The following is a 22,963-nucleotide window of genomic DNA, read 5'->3' as shown; positions in this document are numbered from 1 at the left end:
TTCCTTATGTTTTTCTTTTTTTTGAGGGGGTATTTTCCTTATATTTGATCTAATTCATATGTTAATGGTTTGATCCAATTTAATTATTTTGTTGTCCAATATATATGTAAGTTGTCGTAGTAAATTCCAATCATAGACTATGAAATTTACATACAATTTTGCAATCTATATGGTACTTTGTTTTTTTTTTTTTAACTCTGTTTAATTTTCTTCTTGATTTTTATTTTCAGGTTTGTCAAAAAAGATTTCAAGCATCCTAAGAACGGTTTGTAATCTAGATGTAGAACTTTGCAATTTAAAAAAAAAAAAAAATTAGAACAAAGGTTTTATTCCTTGAATAGTTCTATCTTTAAAAAGTGGCCAATTTTATGTTACTTTGTCTAAAGATTTTAATCATTAATATAATTGTTAACAATATTGCAAATCACTTATATTGTAGATTCATTAAATATAAAATTCATATGTGAATAGTTTGATACATGTAACTACAAATGATATCATAGCACAATTGATATGTTAGAAGATAATTTTGTATTAAGGTGCTATCTTTTTTATATTTGTTGGTTGTTATACCAATGCAATTTATTCCTTTCGTTATAATAATGACTTATTTGGTTATAATAATTATATATATTCTACAAGTTTTAACATAAAACCATGCAACGTATAGGCCTTCAACTAGTTTTATTATAACAATATAATTTATCCAAAATTTTATACCAACAATATAAATTTTATCCTAAATTTTAGTTGTAGCATTTGATTACAATTAAGGGTTAGGGTTCAAATCTTTAGGAGAAAATTTTACACATATACACTTAAATTAGGTTAGAGTAGAATTTCTATTTTGTATATAAAAAAATTGCTATAATGATTATCGTAATCTAAATAATGAAGCATATCTGCTATCTCTTCTCTAACTATAATTGTTTTCCCCTAAAAAAAAAAAAAAACTATAATCGTTTGTTTCATTGCATTATTGAGGTTGTGCCTATCAACCAAATTTCAAGGAATAATGACGTCACACTCACTACACCTTTTTTTGCAAGCTTGTGCCTATCAACCAAATTCTAAATAAAACAATTTGTATATAATATTAATAGAAATAGATGTGACAGTCTTATGCAAACGTGATCCATCAAACTAAAAAGAAAAAATTGGCTTCTGTTTTTTTGTCCTTCTCTCCTTTTGGGGAAAAAGATAACATTAGCTTTGTACGCTTCAATCACCAGCTGACTTAGGCAGTATATAAGAGTTTAAAAGCAAGCTATATATATATAACAAATATTGATCCATGCTCGTGCTTAGGTCCATCCTTACGAAAAAGAAAGATATACATCAAATATAAGGTATAATTTTTCCTTATTGAGCATCCTTACTGTCAAGCCAATATGCAAGTGACATTATTTACTTTTTCAAATATTTGATTTATTCTATATAAATAATTGGAGTAACTTTCTAGTGTAGCAAGAACTTCAATGTGTTGATTTCACTAGTAGAGGCGCCTGCAAAGGGTGAGGCCATCACCAATTGAAATGAGGGACGATTCGATGCGGGGATCAGTTGCTAGAAAGCTGTTCAACTCCATGAAACTTTTTCTGTGAATCCTAATAAATTCCTCTTTAGCATCCTCTTCAGGAACAGCCACTGAGCCAAACCATAAGGTATTATCGTAACCAATTATTCCACCAATCTTAACCAGCTTTAAAAGAAGCTCGTGATATCTGATGTAGTTATCCTTGTCAGCATCCACAAATGCAAAATCGAATGTTCCTTCTTGTTTGCTCTGCATTTTTAGAAAGAGAAGAGAAGTGAAAAAGTTTAGCCATGTGGATTGTGGAGTCTGAAGATATTGTTAAGGAATTCTGAATGTGGTTAAATTATTTCCGCCAGTAGGACATCATATTCATCAAAACAGAAAACATGTACAAATTTTAGCAAGAGAAAATTTTTAATTCTAGATTCACTTTTAGGAACCAGGGGAAAAAAAAAAAAAAAAAAAACTCCTAAGGAAGATGTTTTCACATTATGCGAGTCAAAAAATCTTAATCAAATCTCTAACTTCCTAATTAATTTGATAGGAGGGGTTACTAATAATCGACAAGAAGAAGATTCTACGTGAAACTACAAAGATGAGACTATATTATTCATGCAAGAGTCAACACAATACATTTTGTTGCTATTTGCTAAAGAACAGGCTCTTGAATATCTTCTAAAGCTATATTTTTCTCTCTATAATTCTCTCTCTAAGTCTCTGTGTGTCCCCCCTTTTTTGGCCTTATCCTCCCTTATATTTGGCCTGCCTTCTATTTTGCTGACGTTGCAGAAATCTGAAGAAAGTATACACGATGCTCTCTTTGATGGACAGAAACTTGAAAGCTCGAAAATGTGTTAAAAACACAAGAGCTGTTTAGACCCCCAAATCAAAGTTACGGCTTGGTTGATTTTACACTAACTTAATACTAAGTGTGAAATAGTGTAAACATAAGCGAATAAGCAAGAGAACTACTTTAATCCATATTTAAAGCAACATAGCAGTAAAAATGAAATGAATAAGAGTAGGGAAGAGAAATGCAAACACAGATAACACTGAGACGTGTTATCGAAGAGGAAACCGAAAAACTCGGCGAAAAACCTCTCTGTCACCCTTCAAGCGGAAATCGATCCACTAGACAATCAGTTGGGATACATGGGTGAGTAAGAGACCCTCCAAGCATAATCTACCCTTTGTACCTAAGCCCTCAAAACTCTTACTCCAATAAGGCTTTTCGGAACCGTGTCTTGTCTAACTCTTTGGATCCCACAACAAGCTCCATGTTGCATTTGCCATCCTTGGCTTCTTTCAATGTTTCCCAGCAATACCAAAACTTCACTTGACACTCTGAAAGGTTGTGGTAAGTGTTTGGGCTATCAACCTCTCAATGGTATGGAAATGGAGAGGTAGGAGTTGAGGAAATTTCCAAAACAAATGTATAGAGAATTGTGGGTATAACAATCTCTAACTCTCAACGTGTTTGGCTAGGGTTTTCTCTCAGAAGTACTCCTCAAAATTTGTGGGTAATGTGGGTATAAATAGTGTAGGCACAAAAAGTGTGTATCAGATTAGACAGGCTGGCAGAACAGAATGTCTCGCGAGAAGGCCTTACCCGCGAGACATAGCTGTCTCCATCTAGCCTGACTCTTCGCATTCCAGCATGTGTAAGGCACATGTGTTACTTCGAGAGATGCTAAGTTCTCGAGCTATCCGTGAAAACTTCTTCAGTCTTCAAATGCTTGAGTCTTCACACCACTCTCTCTATCATACAATCCTTACAATGAAATCCCACAATAAATACAGGGTACAAAAGATTGAATAAAATTACAATTAAATTTGGTACGGAATATAAGCCAACAAAAACACATAGTTGTAAATAACAACTTTACAAAACTAAACTGTTAGTTTCTAGGTAGCAAACCTCGAATTCACAAGGGGTTTCTTGAATCCATAAGGTAATAAAACTGGAATCCACCGAGAGAAATAGAAAAATTCTATATTTTTATAAATCTAAAAACTGAATTACATTTAGAGGTTACAATGCGTTTAAATATTAAAAAGAAAACCTAGGGCAACTAGAAACCTTAAGGCGGCTAGAAAACCCTAAGGAGGCCATGAAAGCATATAAAACCTTAATTTGACTAAATAACATTAAAAGTACATAAAACAAGGAAATATATCACCTAAACCTAAAATAATAAAAATTACATAAAAATGTTGTAATTAAATAATTACAAAATTTTAATAAACCGTGTCCTACATCATTTGGAATGTGTTGTCCCTATACAGCTGGAAGACTCCTTATCCCATCAGGCTCTTACTTCCCCATTTTCATGATGAATGGAGACTTTTAGGACCTTCAGCACTGTTTAGGCCAGTCACTCATCAATAAATATGACTGTGTCAAGCAGGTGAGTTTCATTAATGCGAATGTGACTATTACTTTATCAGGAATGAAAGCTCAAATAGTGTGAAACACTATAGCCAATTTGGACCTCCAATTTAAAAAAAAAACGACTTATTTACTTTTACTTTAACTTAACTAAGTGCAGAACAAGAGTAAATGATGCGCAATAAACCCGAAACACTACTCTACGGCATAAGCAAGTACAATAAACAATAAATGTAAAGCTTAAAGGGTAGGGAAGAGAGATGCAAACACAAGATAACACCGAGATGTGTTATTGAAGAGGAAATCGAAGTACTCGGTGACAAACCTTTTCGTGACCCTCCAAGTTGAAATCGATCAACTAGTGAATAAAGTTGGAGTACATGAATAACGAAGAGACCCTCCAAATTTCATATGCCACTCAATGGCTTCTTCCAATACTTCCCATATGCACTAACACTTCTCTTAACACTCAAAAGGAGTGAGGTAAGTGTTTGGGTTAAGAACCTCTCAAGGATGTGTAGATGGAGAGGTAGGAGTAAAGGAAAATTTAGAAAAATGGTGTAGATTATTATGGGTAAACAATCTCTAACTCTCAAGTGTTTGGTTAGGGTTTTTTCTCTCAAAAGTTTCTTGAAAAAACTCCTCATTACAATTTCGTGGGTAATGAGAGTCTATATAGTATTGATAAAGGTATGTGAAAAGACACACTTAAAGTCATCAGGCAGAGAGTTTTGCGGGTCACTCGTGACTTGACCTGAATTATGAATGACTCGCAAAATCCAGCTTAGCAAAGACTCTTCAAATTTCAGCATGTGCTTCTCACGTGACCTTTTTGCGGGTTGGCACTCACGAGCTAGTAGCGAATTCTTCATCTTCATAGAATTTTTACCAAACTCTCACACATAACCCTCACATTAAATTCCATAAAAATACAGTAGGCTTCCTCAAACAATTCTGCATTTTCCTTAGTCCTTCCTTGGAAGCTTAGAAAGTATCTCATCTTTGGTAGCTTAGTAAGTACTTCATCCTCAAGGGCTCGACAAGTACCTCATCCTTAGCTTAACGATCTATAACATTCTTAGTGAGTAATGTGTTTGGCTAAGTTCGTGGTTCGAGGTTTGACTCCTTCAAAGAGGTCATCCACTAGAATGTGTCGGTTAGTATTGGGTTTATTCTAACTTGGGGCCTAACATTGCTTGAGTTCAAAACTACTTCCCTACACACATTCTTAGACCTAGTGACGGAGCCCATGTAGAATTTTATTTATATTATTTTAAATTATTATTATTATTGTTATTTTGCATTAGTCATATGGTTATATTTTTTTTAGGGAATCAAGCTTACATAGTGATCATGAAAAATTTTGGAGTTAGTAACACATTTAAATAATAATCTATTTTGACAACTCATGGTATAATGACAAAGCAATAAAAAACCAATGTTACTAATTCTGTTTTGATTTTTCTAGTGAAACAGAATATTTCGGTACTGGTCTATTTCGGCGTATTGTTTTAGGGTGTTTTGGGATTCTTAAAAAACACACACACACATGTAAGTATCAATTCAAAGAAGTGTTACTATTATATAAAATAATGAATTTAATTTAATTTTTCTAAAAAAATAAATAAAATGGGATAAAAAAATATTTATTATAATTTTTCTACATATAAAATTCACATTTTAGATAATTGTAAAAAATTCAATAAATGTGAGAGTCAAAGCACTTATTGCATCCACAAAAGTTACTAATATTTTAATTAATATATAGAAGATCTAAAATAATAGAGAAATGCTATGTTTACAATATTTTCACAATACTTTTCACAACAAATTTTAAGTGAAAGGTTATTACGGGCTAATATTAGTGGATAAAAAAAATTAATTTTAGTGATAGGTTCAAATTAGAACCAATAACAACTTTCAACCTAAACAATGGGGGAAAATAAAATAATAGCTAAGTTTGACATTTGGATTTTTATAAAAACTTTTCTTTGTCATTTCCAAAGCTAACCAAAGCTAATCACGTGTGGGCTTATAAAAGTTGAAACTTAAAAGAGTACTAGCTAGACTCTAGAAGAAGAAGAAATGGAGAAGAGAAGAAGAAGAAGAAGAATGGCGGCAAAGACAAAATATGATACCCATCGAAATGTTCATTTTGGCCGAAATTGGCCGGAATTTGACAAAATGGCCAGAACTTCTCGAAATTGGCTGGAATTTAACCCAAGGTGGAACGGGTGATATTATTGTACTAGATTGCATGTCGGTATGAGATATTCCGACGGTTCTGGTCGGAACAGATCCAAATTAATAACATTAATACTAGCCTCATTACATGTGCTTCGCCCGTGCGATGAGGCTTTTTTGTGTCATAATTTTTCATTCATTCTAATTTAAGATTTAGACATTTTCTCATTAATATTACACATTTAGAATTTATAAGTGGATAAAGAAATTTGAAAATAAAAAAGGAGAGTGACCATATTTTTTAGGCAATGTTTTAGTGGAAGTTAGAGTTGTATTTTTACCGGATTGTCATTTACTTTTGTCTCTACTTAAACATAGGGGTGTAGGAGCATTTTTGAACCGTAAAAATGAGGATCCCAAACAGGAGAAATCCCTTAAATAGTAGTATAGAAAAACCATAAAAATATGGATTAATAAATTCTAATATAATTTATGTTACTCATGAAATTGTGATCAACCATCAACAGATGTCTTTATTGATGTTATTTTTTCCCATACTAAGAGATAGGATAATTCTATTGCTCATAACCTTACTACACATGCTAGACATATCAATAAAGGATGTTCATTCACACCTTAGTGCTATAGTTTTAGCCAATTTGGCTGAATTCTCTTAATAAAAGTTACAACCTTCTTGTCCAAAAAAAAAAAAAAAACCTTTACATAAAATATAATCAAAATCATCATTAAAAATATTTCATTCGTAAATTTTTAAGTAACTCTTGTCTCATATTTGTTGATAACAGTATTTCTTAAAAAATAAATGGGAAAAAGAAGTTGTAAAAAGTATGTAAACATAATGTTGTAACTGTAGAATTTATAAGATTATAAAATTAAACATTTTTATGTTTATAAAAAAAATTGATAAGTCACATAACACGCAAGAATTTATAATGACATCTATCATCCAAATCTCTAATCCCAAATGACAAATTGCTAACTATTAGTTTAAAAATATATCTAAAAATTACAAATTAAAATAGATAAAAATGTAAAATTTTTGGTAATATAATATTAGGAAACATTGGGATATTATAAAGTATTCAAAGGGGGTTTTTTTTTTAAAAAAAATGGCCCTGGGCCTCCCCTCCTTTCATCCCTGCAAGTAGCCCTTGGAGAAAATAGCACTTGCCTCTCAAATTGTATTTGAAAAATTACACTATTCTACCATGAACTTTTTCCTTATTTTCAATGTCCTCCAAACTATCAATTTGCTCGATTTACACCCAAATTTGAAAGAGAGTTATATCAATATTACCTCTCACTATCTAAAATGGTATGCCAAAATTTACCCTTTCGGTATGCAATTTGGTATTGAAACACTTATGATTTGTACCGCTTTGAATACCAGCCTGTACCAGGGTGTTTTGGTGATAACGAGAAATAATTCGCGTTTCAGTTGAAAAATTGGTATTGAAATCTTTGTTTGTTTGTTTGTTTTTTTTTTTCTCAAACTCAGTCAGTTTGGTCATCTTCCTCAAAGTTCTAAAACAACATATCGCACCAAATCCACTTTGAGTGTGTCCACGTGAAGTACTAAAGTAGTTGAGTTAAAGTCCTGGTTTAAATCACATGAGAGTAAAAAAGCTCATGAGGCATCTTCCCGTGCTCTCTGAGCACCTCTTCACCATACCCCTTAACCTGAGCTTAGTTTATCACCTACCTCCCTTCCCACCCTTCCTACCCTTATTCTCTCCAAAATCTTACCATTATGGAAGTCTCAGACTTGGTCAATTGCACCAAACTCTTCTCCTTTAAGGATATACGCCTTGAGCCCTTTCTAAACCAAACCCCTTCCACAAACTCTAACCTGACCTTAATTGGAAAAATCATCTCCTCCAAGTCTATCGGTCTCAATATTGTGAGAGATGTTGTTCTAAAAGCATGGAAACCTATGTTCCCCTTAGAAGTATCTCGGATGGAAAACAATTTGTTCCTTTTCTATTTCCAACATGAAGCAAATGCCAACAAAGTCTTCCACAGAAGACCTTGGTCCATTAAAGGAGGCCATCTCATTCTTAAAAGATAGGATCCAAACCTATCTTGGCAAGAAATAGAGTTCAACTCATCAACCATATGGGTACAAATCCATGGCCTTCCTTCACTATGGCAATCCGAAGAAAACCTCAGAAATATTGAAGCCAAAATAGGCAATGTTGTCAAGCTCGATTTCACCAGCAACGGAGGGGGAGAATGGAGAAGATTTTCTAGAATAAGGATTACGGTTGATTACACCAAATCTCTCCTTCCTGGAGTTTTTCTTCCTTGCCCTACCCTAAATGATTTGTGGATAGGCTTGAAGTATGAAAACATTTTTGAGATATGCTACAATTGCAGTATAATCGGACATGAAGAGAAGCTCTGTCAAGGGGACACTTTCTACCTTCAAAATCCCCATAGTGTCACGTTCTTCTTAACTGGCTTATGGCTCAGACTAGAGAATGACCACATTCCCACCGGAGCTTAACAGAAGTCTAACAATCCTTAATCAGAGCTAGAAGCTAAGCTGAGTTGAGTTGTCCATCCTACCTTCATGTGTCTGGCGACACTGACACTTCCCATTCAGTCCAGGACGCTCCTCGGCTCAATCCCACGCCTCCATTAGCTTTGAATAGTGTACCCCAAGACATATCTCCACTATCTCTGCTAAGTGCACCATGGGCAAACACCTGGATCGAATCTAGCTAAGAGCAAAAGAGCATGGGAGTGGCACAACCCGACATAGGCCCTAGCAATATCTCGTCTCCAACTGCAGACCTCGGGCCTACTCAAAACTCCGTAGACATTGAAGCCCAGTTACTCCCAGCCCAATCCTCTCCACCTAAAAGCTTTGATACCCTAAACACGCTTAAGCCTATCTCAAGCTCTGACTTAGCAGCTTCTCATCCTTCTTCTCCACAGCAGCCAAACCTTACTGAGGAGACTAACCCACACCATACTAACCTCAGCCTTCCAACCCAAACACCATCCTAAAAAAGGAAAACCACCAATGATGAACTTCTCCTCTTCACCAAAAAAGTAAAACAAGCTTTTGAATCCTCTGAACAAACCCACCACTTGAAAGTCCAAGGTGTACCATTGAAGGCTAGAGCACGCAATAGTAGTCGTTGTTAGAGTTCCAACTCTACCCATCATGATAATGAATCAAACACTCTCTCTGATCAAACAATTGAGGAGGCGAGCCTTACTATGCCCCCACCTTCACCATGAGGGCCCTAAGCTAGAACTGTCTAGGCATCTGCAATGCCTTGACAGTCTGAGCCTTAAAGGCTCAAATAGAGGCTCCGTGCCTAGTTTTGTTTTTCTTTATGAGATGAAAGCATTTGATAAGCGTATGGAGTTTGTGATGAAGTACTTGGGGTTCAAGTTTAGGCAAGTCATAGAAGCAAAAGGATTTGCAGGAGGTCTTTGTATAATGTGGCGAGACAATGACATTGTGGAAGTATTGGAGTATAATAAAAATTTGATTGCTGTTTAGGTATCTGACAAATTGTGCAAATGGGTGTTAGTTGGGTTCTATGGACCAACCTATCTAGCAAAGAAGGCCAAAGCTTGGGGAAACCTTTTAGCTCTACTGGAATCCTTTTCGTGCCTGTGGATATGTATGGGTGATTTCAACTACACCTTACATTAGGATGAAAGGGTCGGTGGTAGCAGGGGTAGTTCATCCGTTGTAAACCGTCTAAAATACTTGATGTTTAAGTTTGGAGCTGTTGCTTTAGGGTCATCAGGCAACAAATTCAACTAGGCAAAAGGTAAATGGGGGAGTGCAGCAGTGAAGTGGAGATTGGACAGGGGGATCGCCAACATTTCCTGGAGGTTAGCATTCCTTAATGTAAACGTCACCCACCTTGGTGTAGTTAATTTAGACCATACCCCCTTTCTTTTTGACACATGCCCGTCAGACACCTTTGCCCATAGACCTTTTCGTTTCATTGCAGCTTAGATCAAAGACCTGAATTGCTACTCGGTTGTTGAGAATGCTGGGTTGAATAATGTAAGAGGATTTGAGTTTACTAAGCTATGTAAGAAACATAAGGCACTCGTAAAGCTTTACGCAGTTGGAACAAGGAGGTTTTTGGGCATTGCAAATCAAGAATCAATGACCTGCTACAAAAAATAATAGATGTCCAAGGCATGAATCCTTTTGAGTACACGGGTAGAATTGAGGCCAGTCTTCAAACTGAATTATCTGAGTGGCTTGTTCGTAGCTAAAGTCTTTGGAGATAGAAGTCGAGGGAGCTTTGGCTCAAGGCAGGAGATAAAAACTCATCTTTCTTTCACCTGTCAACCATTATCTGTAGGAGACATAATAATATCGATGCTATCAAAGCTGATGATGGGACTTGTATCAATGGTTCTAGAAATATCAGACAGCTCTTCCTTGACAAATTTAGAGAGCTCTTCTTGGAAGAAGAAGAGGATTTCCTGGATTAACTTAAGGGTCTCATTCATCTTGCTATATTAGAAGAGGATAATAAGCGTTTATGTGCCATCCCTACTCCTAAGGACATCAAAGCCACTCTGTTCATGATGTAGGATCTCAAAGTCCCTAGTCTGGATGGCTTTTTGGTGGCTTTCTACAAAACTTATTGGCCAATTGTGGGAGAGAACCTTACCCAAGCTGTCACTTCTTTCTTCTGATATGGTTCCATGCCCAAGGAGATTAACAGTTCTCTCATTGTCCTTATTCCAAAGGTATCATCTCCTTTAACATTCAATAATTACCATCCCATTAGTTTATGTAATGTGGTTTACAAGGTTATTTCCATAGATTCTAGTCTCCAAGATTAGGCCCCTCCTGCCTAAGTTAATCTTACCAACCCAATCTGCGTTCATACTGGATAGGTGGATTACAGAGAATCAAGTGATTGTTTATGAACAAATCCATAGTTTCAAAACTAGAAAGATTAAAACAGGGTAGATGGCAATCAAGCTTGATCTCCAAAAGGCTTATGACAGAGTCAGTTGGACTTTCCTCAAAACAGTGTTATCATAGTTTGTTAGCTGGATTCTGGCGTGTGTTACCTCGGTTTCTTTCAAAGTGTTGGTGAATGGTGGAAAATCAGCTCAATTCAAGCCAGCGAGAGGGTTAAGACAGGGTGACCCCCTTTCCCCCTACTTCTTCATTATCAGCCAGGAGATACTCTTGAGAATTATTGACCACCAACTTGCCATAAAAAATCTGGATGGTGTAAAAGCAAGTGTTAATGCCCCGGCAATCATGCACGTCATGTATGCCGATGATATAGTCTTGTTTTCTAAAGCCACCAGGAGGAATGCTACAACCATTGTGGAGTGTATAAATAAATATTGCAAGTGGTCCAGCCAAAGCATGAATAGGGCAAAATCTAGAGTTTTTTTTTTCTCAAAACACATGCTCCAATAGTCCCAAAGATCCATCAAGCACATCCTCGAGATGAAAAAGCTTAAGCATGATGTTGTCTACCTAGGTGCACCCCTCTTCCTCTCCAAATCCCCATCCAAGGATTACAAATATTTGGTAGACAGGCTTGAATCCAAGCTCACAGGTTGGAGAAGTAAAATGTTATCTAGAGTGGGAATAACCACTCTTATAAAGTTTGTTGCACAAGCCATTCCAAATTATGTCATGTCCTCTTTCAAGATCCCCTCAGGTGTTTGAGATAAGCTGGATGCTCTATCCCGCAGATTTTGGTGGAAACCAAAATCCCAAAATGGTTCTTTCCTAGCTCTAACAGCTTGGGATAACATATGCAAGCCAACTTGCAAAGGTGGCTTAGGGCTTAGAAAGGCCAAGGAGTTCAATGATGCTCTCCTAGCTAAATTAGCATGGATGATAGCTTTAAAGAGGGATAGTTTATGTATGTCCACTCTAAGAGTTAAGTACAAATTTCGTCATAGCTGGTTACATGATGACCCCCCTTTAACTGCTTCCCTGGTTTGGAGGGCCATTGAGGGTGCAAAAAATCTAATTATAAAAGAGGCTTGCTACCTAATTGGAGATGGCTCTACCATTAATGTCTGGCTGGACCCCTTGGTTTCGTGGCTTCAGAACTTCATTCCCAAACCTTAGCAGGTAGTGTATGCAGATTTTCCTATGATGGTTTCCATGCTCATTGACAAAACCACCAATCACTGGAAAGTTGGGTTAATCAATGAAGTCTTCGAGCCAGCCTCGGCATAAGCAATTTTAGCTCTCCCTATTCCACAAAGGCCCAGACCAGATAAATTGATATAGTTTCCAGATACTTAGGGTGTCTTCTCTGTGAAGTCAGTTTACAGAGAAAACCAATATTTTAATGTTACAAGCTTCCTGAACGAGGCTCAATGGAAAGGTTTATGGAAAATCAAAACCACGGAAAGAATCAAAATTTTACTGTGGAGGGTGGCGACAAATTCTCTACCAACCAAAGACATCTTGAACCAAAGGTTTGAAACCTTTAACTCCTCTGTGCTTTGTGCAGCAATGAGCTTGAATCCATTTGCCACTTGTTTTTCACTCGCCCAATCGCCAGAGCTGTTTGGTTCGAGTCTTGTTCAGGTTTCAGAACTGATTCTCAAAATGTACAGAGCAGTGGTGATATAATCAAGCTCATCCTTGCACCCCCTCCTCCCACCACCTCAGACGTAGAAAGTTGGTGTGTTTCTTCAGCAATGACCTTTGTGGTAGATGGAATATGGAATTTAGGAAATAGAGCTGTGTTCCAAGGCGAAAAAGTTAACATCCGTGAAGCTTGCTTGCGTATTCAAAGCAGAATCACAGAGTTCCTTACTGTAATCCAGTTTGTCAACCAAGCTCATTGCGCACCTTCGTCCCAGGTTTGGAAGCCCCCCTCTTCTGGTTTCATTAAGCTAAATGTTGATGTTGCAACTGGGCCGTCAAGAACTGCACTAGCAGTAGTAGCAAGGAATTCCTTCGGTGAGGTGATCGAAGTTTGGGCTAAACCTCACCATAGCTGCACCCCCATCCAAGCGGAAGCAAGTGCAATCCAATGGGTAGTCAACCCAGCCTCTAGTGAAGGGTGGAAATAAGTAATTATCAAGAGCGATTCCAAGATGTGCATGGATTCACTGTCTGGCAATCCCTCTGTGCCTAACTGGGTTATCAGCAATGATATTGTTAATATCCTAAATTCTGTTTCAGTTTTCCTTAGTTGCTCTTTTGTTTGGGCTCGTAGGTCTTGTAATTTTGCAGCACATAATGCTGCAAAGTTAGCTTTGAGTTCTACTTTGCCTTTGTGTTTTAATAAGGAGAATCTACTTGAGGTTATCCTCTTTGCTTGTGTGGTAGACTCCCATGCTGTAGTTTCCTCTTTTTCTCATGAATGATATTGAAGTTTAGCAAAAAAGAAAAAGAAAAGTAGTTGAGTTAAAATGTTATATTTTCAAAATTTGACTATTTTATTGTTATTTCAAATGTCCTTACATACCCACCCGACAAACATTAGTATTTACCTTTAATTTTTTTTTTTTTTTGCTGAGATACCTTTATTTCTTTTTTAATATTTTGATATTATTTTTAACTAATTGGAATTCTACAATCACCATTATATTATTATTATTATTATTATTGGGTTAATATATTGATTAAGGATTAATATTTTAGGTTAGGGATATATTTACTTTATATATGGATTTATAATTTACAAAAGTTCTTAACAAATTTTAGGTTTTGATATATATATATATATATGATAACTCCGAAACGGTACCTCAATATTAACTGATATCGAAATATTTTGTTCCGTTGGCCAAATTAAAATGACCTCCAATAAGAAATTGACTTTCTTCAAATTTATCCATTTTCACAGAGTTCCTTACTGTAATCCAGTTTGTCAACCAAGCTCATTGCGCACCTTCGTCCCAGGTTTGGAAGCCCCCCTCTTCTGGTTTCATTAAGCTAAATGTTGATGTTGCAACTGGGCCGTCAAGAACTGCACTAGCAGTAGTAGCAAGGAATTCCTTCGGTGAGGTGATCGAAGTTTGGGCTAAACCTCACCATAGCTGCACCCCCATCCAAGCGGAAGCAAGTGCAATCCAATGGGTAGTCAACCCAGCCTCTAGTGAAGGGTGGAAATAAGTAATTATCAAGAGCGATTCCAAGATGTGCATGGATTCACTGTCTGGCAATCCCTCTGTGCCTAACTGGGTTATCAGCAATGATATTGTTAATATCCTAAATTCTGTTTCAGTTTTCCTTAGTTGCTCTTTTGTTTGGGCTCGTAGGTCTTGTAATTTTGCAGCACATAATGCTGCAAAGTTAGCTTTGAGTTCTACTTTGCCTTTGTGTTTTAATAAGGAGAATCTACTTGAGGTTATCCTCTTTGCTTGTGTGGTAGACTCCCATGCTGTAGTTTCCTCTTTTTCTCATGAATGATATTGAAGTTTAGCAAAAAAGAAAAAGAAAAGTAGTTGAGTTAAAATGTTATATTTTCAAAATTTGACTATTTTATTGTTATTTCAAATGTCCTTACATACCCACCCGACAAACATTAGTATTTACCTTTAATTTTTTTTTTTTTTTGCTGAGATACCTTTATTTCTTTTTTAATATTTTGATATTATTTTTAACTAATTGGAATTCTACAATCACCATTATATTATTATTATTATTATTATTGGGTTAATATATTGATTAAGGATTAATATTTTAGGTTAGGGATATATTTACTTTATATATGGATTTATAATTTACAAAAGTTCTTAACAAATTTTAGGTTTTGATATATATATATATATATATATGATAACTCCGAAACGGTACCTCAATATTAACTGATATCGAAATATTTTGTTCCGTTGGCCAAATTAAAATGACCTCCAATAAGAAATTGACTTTCTTCAAATTTATCCATTTTGACGAGGTCTAGGTGTATCTTATTCTTTTGAATGCAGAGAATAGGTGGTACAAAGAAAGATAATGCTTTTGTTATTAAATACATAAATACTTTTGGCCCATACTTCTATTATAAACATGCAGGATTACTGTCTTAAGTAAGCACATATACAATTGCAATACTCATTATGTTAGAAAACTTACGTTGATAATTAGATCATTTAAAATTGGTGAGGCTTCTGATTCGATAAAGTTAATCTTATGCTCCATTTCAGCTTTCTGAATAAATGGCAATCCAATTTGATATGCATCCTTGTTTGGGTCAATAGCTATTATCTGCAAAGATAAAAACCTTAATTTAATTTGGTCTTACTATCTAATGCTATTTATATGCTCATTAATGTAAAATAGGAGTAACAAAAAATAATAATAAGGTAAATTGCACTAACACCTCCTAAACTTTTATGTTGTTTCACAGTTTCACTAAGACCCTGCAGCAATTTTTTTTTTTTTTTTTTCATTAAGATTTGATAATAGAGAGATCACATGGCTATTGCATGAGCCTAAGATTTTGGTGCCAAATTGTGAAAAAAGAGGGAAACAATCCAAAAAAACCTTTTAAATGATCAAATCAGATATGCTAATGGCCAAATGACATCTATTGTGTGAAGAAATTAAGATTGTGTAGATAAAGATTCACTAGACCCACGGAGAGAAGTGAGGAAATGAAGGAAGCTAGATTAGTGTAAAATTTATAAACAACCTATTTTCTAGTGCCATGAACGCAGTTGGAAGGCACCAACCTTCTGTTTTCTAATGCTCTGTGAATTGTACTAAACTCCTATGCTGTTATGACACTGGCAAACAAGGCCTCTTGTTCCACCTTTTTTTATAGGTTAATTTTTGTAATATACTCTTTATTACACACTCCCATGCACACATATTGTTAAATTGTATTTTAAAAACATGGTTTTAGTTGACATGAAATTATGTGTAATTATCACCACTCCTTTTTATAAAAGGTAACTTTAGTTATCATGTAAGATCAACCTGAGCTATTCTTAATATACACATGGCCACAAAATAACCTTGTTGAAGCAATAACAATCCACTTAAAGATAGGGTAAATTGGTAAGAATCACATGGCATCACAACCATGTCATGAATTAAGTTAGATTATCGAAGGGGTAATTTTAGGAAAACAACATTTTCACAAATTATTTTTTATAACTGCTTATATTAACTATTGTAATTAGAGTAGTATCACTTTTACATGGGTTTACCATTGACACAATTTTTATTATATATCATCCACGATAGACCATATTAGGATTTGTGAAAAATTTGAATATTGTTGTGGGTTAAGAAATACACCATTAGTAGTGATATGAAAAAAAAAAAAAAAATTGATTTATGAAACACACAAATCCTCATAATCAAAGCCATCATCAAACTCAAATCAACCCATACCACCATGTTTTTTTAGTAGTATGGGTTGATTTGGTCGTGGGTGTGGAGTTTTCTTCGGTGGTGTCATGAAAATAAGCAACTATGGTGGTGATGTAGCCAAGGCGAAAGGTCATAAGGGACCAAAGTGCTTGTCCATCTTGGAGACCCATCTTGGAAAAGGTCTTATGGGGTTTGAGACTGAGTTGGTGGAGATGGAAAGGAAAGGTGATATATGTTGCTTATAATAATAAGCATTTTGGAGGCAACGAATAGCGGCAGTTGGGGGAGGGGGGCCTTCTGGTGTGATATTTTAGGAAGGGGGGAGGGGAGAGAGAGAGAGGAGCAAAGGAAAACAATTTTTTTTTCTTTTTTTAATGGTCTGATAAATTTTAGGAAAATGCTAGAGATACAATTTTTTTTTTTGAGAAACAAACACACACACACACACACACAAGGAAAGGGAAATGAGTTCTAATACAAAGCCATATCATAACTCCACTCAAAAGCCATACTAGAGATACAAACTAGTTTACAAAAAAATTTACAAATTGAGTTTTTACTTTTTTTTTTCATTACTCTTTTCAAAATATTATTTATTTTGATGACATGTCAAGATAACATGGCAAAATGAGTGACGGAGCCATGTAGCTAGATGCTTATTCGGCACTTAACTGTCAGGTCACTAATGTAGATGGACAAAAAGACCATTTTGAAATCAAAATTAAACTTGGTAGACCAAAATGAAAAATAACTTCATGGATCAAAATGAAAATATTTCCAAACTTTAAAGGGCAAAATTGACAAGGAAATTTTTTTTTTTTTTTTTTAAGGAGGTCTTAATGAAATAGCATAAAAAGTCAAGGTTATTAGTGTAACTTACCCATAATATGAGAAAATAAATTTTTTTTTTTTTTTTGGTGTGGAAAATATGAATTTTGAAACTTCTTACCTTGCCATCAACTGGTAGTGCTAGAGCAGTAGTAAGAAGAGAGTAACCAGGTGAAGACTCCAAGCTCTAATGTCTTCTTCGTGTTCATAATCTTTAGAAGCATTGAGAGGAATATCCCTTCATCAACAGGCACATTCATAAAACTCCTGCCACATTTGAGTACAATTCAAAAGTAAAGATACATACACAACAAATTAATTTGAATGCTTAGTTCAAAAGCTGAGGTTAAAGCAATCCTAACCACATGAAACATTTAAAATAACTTAAAAAATAGTGTCAGGAAAGAAATTATGATCAACCACATGGGATATTGCTTGGCTGTGGCCTCTCTGAGTTCCTTCAATTGCTCATGCTCTCTCGGGAAGCTCTTCTCGAAAATGTACTACAATATGTGAAAGCCATCATTTTTAGAGGAAGTTGAGCCATACTGAGTTACAAATTGAAAAGAAATTACAACCTAAAAAGGATCAAATCAAAGTACCATTTCTATGTGTATAGCTACAAATAATGCCGACTAGAATATTTTGGATGCCCTTGAAAAATAAAAGAAATTAGGACTGATGCGGTAATGCGGTATGCTTTAAGATTCTTTTCGAATATTTTTCTAAGTGGGATGGTGGGCTTCAAGACCAAAAGTGGTAGATAGATAAGTGAGGTCGACGTTTTTTTAGCATTTAAATCACAAAAAAGAGTCTTCAAATGGCCTTACCAAACGGGCCTTTAAAGACTCAAAGGGAATCCGAAACCAAGTACTAGCCTATCATTGGTTATAGAGGAGATGGAAGGAAAGAAAAGACGAGTTGGGAAGAGAAAGAAAAATTCCTTATTCGGTTGGAGATAAATTGAGGAAAGGAAAGGGAAATCCGGAAATAGGGAGAATAATTTTCCATGGGAACCACTATTTTTCTTTCCTTCCAATTTGGGAGAAAATGTGAAAATAGAAAGCTAAAAAGTGTTATACATCTTTCCCTTCTTTCTAGCTTGTAAACAAAACAATATTTTGGAAAACTATTCTCCTTTCCCTTTTTTTCTTTTCTTATCTCCTATTTTTGAAAAAAAATTATTTATTAATTTTTATCATTCCCTCTACCCCCAAATTTTTTTTTTCAAACATAGTGTAAAATTATTTATTACAAAAACTTCTTTTTCATAACGCATTCTTTGAAGGATTCTACTATAAACATTATTATTATTATTATCTACATTTTTTTTGAACCTATTATTCTACGTTTGATTCTCAAAATTGTTGTGGATACCAAAGTTTGCGAATGAAGCTTTGTAAAATTATCTTTATTTTTTTTAAAAGAAAATTTCAACTTATGACGTCCGCTCTTGAAAAATTCTACTATAAACATTATTATTATTATCTATATATATATATATATATTTAGAACCTATTATTATCTAGGTTTGGTTCTCAAAATTATTGTGGATACCAAAGTTTGCGAATGAAGCTTTGTAAAACTAATTTTTTTTTTGAGAGAGAGAGTTTCAACTTATAATATTCGCTTTTAATGATAGTTATTTATTATCAGACCAAGACACCAATAATTATTGGTGTAAGTGAAGATTTAACTTCAGATCTCTTATTTAATTATTAGAGACTTTACTAGTTAAGTTAATTAGAACCCGCAAAATTATGTTTATTTAAAATGAAATAACATGCTTAAATTAGTTTACCCAAAAGGAGAAGTATTACATTATTTATTATACAAATCATAAGTTTTTTTACTTTTTGGTGGCAAATCATAGTTTTAGTTTCAAGTAAATAGCCATATATATGAAATTCCCCTGTTATGCGTCAATAAATTGTAGAATATCCAGAGTTGGTATCGAGAATACAAATTTTTTTTTGAGAGAACAATTAATAGTTTCCTGATTGTGAAGAAGAAGCTAAAAAATAAAAAAGAACAAAACATAACAAAAAAAACTTTTTATTTTTTATGCGCGTAAAGGGAAGCTCACAATTAAACTTGTGGTCTTCCAGGCCATTTTTTTTTTTTTTTCAAATGAAAAATTCTGTACCATTTACGTAACAAGCTCTTGATCAACAACGTACAAATTAAAGGAGAACAGAAAAAGAAAAGAAAAGAGAAAGCCTTGGGTTTGAAGTATAATTTAGCGAATGCACTGGGGAAAACTAACCTTTTGAAGTGCTTCATTTTTGAGGATGCCTTCTCTGTTGCGGTTCCCATTGCTGAAAATGTTTTCACGTGTAGTGCTTTTTTTCTAAGCAAAGAATTACAATGCCCATCACTTCACTTGTATATATACTAAACTCAGAATTGAACGGCACCGTTTGAGGGTAGGCCATCGTTTTATTCAACCACTTTTGCTTTTTTTGAGAATAAAACCAATATTTTGATTTGTATACGCCATACCATATGGTAAGATAATTGGACATATTCGACCAATCCATAAATGTAGGATCTGTTTGTTACAACTTATATTCTACTCATTATAATGGAGTATGAAATATGATGCTTTAAATTATTATTAATTTTAAATTCTTATCTATTTTGTAAAATAAGTGGTAGTGTGGTACTATACTACATGCAAAAGTAGTATTAATCGACATTTGTTTAAATGTAAAAATATGATAAAATTTAATATACTTATTTTATAATGAGTAAATAATATTTTAAGAACTTTATAAAATTTTTATTTTTTAAGTAATCTACAGGATCTTCTTATCAAAAAAAAAAAAAAAAAAAAGAAGAAAAAGAAAAGAAAAAGAAAAAAAAGAAAAAAGAAAAAAAGTAATCTAGAGGATCTAGATCACCACTCTGTTTGTTTCGGCATTAACGTTTTCTGGAAAATGATTCATTTTTCAAAGAGCATTTTTTAGAAAATTATCTCATTTTCTGGTGTTTAGTAACAACCTTGAAAATGAGCTTGAGAATGTTTTCTAGTGCTTGGTATTTACAGTTTTTATAACATTTCTTGTATAATTTAAAATATGTAAATGTGTATTGTGTAAACCCACCTAATGTAATCAATATAAATAAAAAATAAAAAAACCTAAGAATGATTTTGGTTTTCAAACTAAAATTTTGACAACAGATACAATCAAAATTAGCTATCCAATTTTCATGATCTCAAATACTCATCTTACTTGTGTATATGAACAATAACGTACATAATATATATATATATATATAAAACCATATTCTCATAATTCAAAATAACCATAGAATCGTTGACCGATCTGTGAAATAGGGAGAAAAAAGAGAAGAGGGCAAATAGAGAGAGAAATCTGTGGGAAGAGAAGAGGCCAGAGGGGGTGATAATGAGGGTGTGAGAAGAGAGAAAAATAAAGGAGGAGAAGAAGTGAGGGAGTTTATTATTTGAAAGGCTGAATGAGTGAAAGAAAATATTTTTCTTAGGTCAGAAGATAGGAATTATACACTTTGTGAAAGAGAGAGACTGTTTTCCAATTTTTTTTTTTTTTTTGTTGGGAAAACAACCTATAGAAAATAAACCTTATTTTTATAAGAGTTTTTCATTGACTGAAGATAGTTTTCCGTTGACCAATCTTTTTTTATAATACCAAAAATGTGAAAAACTATCTTTATAGAAGGTTTTCCAACAAAACATATAGAGCGCACAAGTACGCTGATCATGGTGAAAAGAGATAGAGGTGGGAAATAATTTTTACCTAGGATAAGTTAAAAGGTTACTAGAATTTAACGAAAATATGAAGCCAAGTGAAAAAAAAAAAAAAAAAACTTAGGATGTTAGTTTAGATTAAAAATAAAAAAGAAAAAGAAAAAGAAAAAAAAAGAGAATGACATGTGAGATGGATCAAACATAGGATGTTATGTTAGTTTATGAAAGTGGTCCCTCAAAATTTTACAATATTAATATTAGGCGTTGTATCTGTTTAGCCAAATAAAGGCTTTTAGTTTTTATTTTTTAGTCCTTTTTTTTTAATTAACAAAACTAATATTTTTTTTTAAAAATAAATTAGTTTTTAGCTCTTTGTCACACATGTACATAAAAGTTACAAAATAAGCTATTGAAAACTATGTGATTCCCAAACAGATAATAAATCAAATTAGATAAAATACATGCCTTTCTAACTCTCCATAAAAAATTAGAAACTCATAGTATGTATGATACGTAACCAGCCACAATAGCTGAGGGTTGAGTTGTACCTATCAATAATATAATGTGTATGGAGCGTAACCAGCCACTATATCTCCATAAAAAATTAGAAACTCATAATATGTATGATACGTAACCAGCCACAATAGCTGAGGGTTGAGTTGTACCTATCAATAATATAATGTGTATGGAGCGTAACCACTAACCAGCCACTATAGCTGACGGTTGAGTTGTACCTATCAATAATATAATTCAAATCTTGATTTAGATCAGAAAAAAAGAAAGAAAAAGAAAGCACCTATATGTTTTTCTAAAATCAAGCCTACGTTTTCCATTTTAACCCATATATTGTTTTGAGTTAAAAAAAAAAAAAACGGATCTATGTTAAACAATACACTAACTAATTTTAGTATTTTACCAATATCTTATATTACAAATTAATTTATATTCTAGAAAATTCGAGATCATCCTTTTTTTTCAATTATTTGTTCACTCCAGAATTATTTCCCTTGTGACCAAATATGGCATCATCTACTGCATAGAATTAGCCAAATATTATGACGACCAGACTCTTAATTTCTGTGGACAGGGGACATCTTAATAATGATCAACATGATTTATTATACCTTATAGAAAACTAGAAAAATACCTTTAAAGTTCTTCTAATTAATATAACAATATGACTCGTAATGTTTTGTTTTTCTTAATTAATAGGAACTCCAAGTTTTGTTCGAAAGGTTGAGCTTTTTTCCTGGATTTACATTTGAGAGGGACGTCTCATACATAGATTTTCTGAATAGAGTCCAAAGTGGAGAGCAAAAGCTTCAGTCACAAGGACTATGGGATGTTCCTCATATCTCAGATTTTAATTTCATAGTTTTCAAGGACATTTTTATTAAACGGAACATTACCACCGGAATTGTCCATCTTTACACTGTGAACAGGAACAAATAAGTTTTTTTTTTTGATTGATTAATACGATGGAATTTTAATCTATGGCTCTATGATGAATACTTTTTATTATCTGGTCAAGATACCAATTAATTTTTTTGTACAGGTTGAATTCGAATTCCAAATTTTTTATTTAACAGCCAAAGACTTTATTTGTTAAACAACTAACCAAAACTCACAACCTCGTATTATATATGCACAAGGAAAAAACTCGGATTATACATGCACAAGGAAAAAACTCGGATACAAATTTTAAGGTGTTATACCTTCGGTTTCCAATTAATTTCAATAATGTAACTTATTAATCAATGCAGTGAAACCATGTGATTTATTGGCTTAAAGGCCAGTGCACTTCTAGCTAGAATTTAATTGGGAACCTAAAGAATAACAATTGTGGAATTATACTTTGGGTTCAAGTATTAGTCCAATGAAAATTGTTCGAATTAGTTCTCCCTCTTCACTATTTACCTATTAAAAGAAAATTTTAAGAAAAAAAAAATTGAAAAAGCCAAGTAACTA

At 33.8% G+C, this 22,963-nt stretch overlaps 1 protein-coding gene across 1 annotated transcript; it reads right to left on the bottom strand.

Annotated features, from left to right (window-relative positions):
- Positions 1 to 1,249: 1,249 nt before the first annotated feature.
- On the bottom strand, positions 1,250 to 19,612 carry LOC112017707 (flavonoid 3',5'-methyltransferase). The gene is given in 6 exon segments (XM_024050161.2): positions 1,250 to 1,786; positions 15,193 to 15,324; positions 17,387 to 17,434; positions 17,436 to 17,532; positions 17,686 to 17,768; positions 19,532 to 19,612. Coding segments are annotated over 5 exon segments (576 nt in total). The 5' UTR covers positions 17,691 to 17,768; positions 19,532 to 19,612; the 3' UTR covers positions 1,250 to 1,492.
- Positions 19,613 to 22,963: the final 3,351 nt, after the last annotated feature.

Source organism: Quercus suber, unplaced genomic scaffold (genome assembly GCF_002906115.3).
Source record: "Quercus suber isolate HL8 unplaced genomic scaffold, Cork oak 2.0 scaffold_616, whole genome shotgun sequence".
In the NCBI taxonomy this organism is placed as follows: domain Eukaryota; kingdom Viridiplantae; phylum Streptophyta; class Magnoliopsida; order Fagales; family Fagaceae; genus Quercus; species Quercus suber.
The sequence above is the reverse complement of the archived record's forward strand: the minus strand, read 5'-3'. Positions and strand labels throughout refer to the sequence as shown.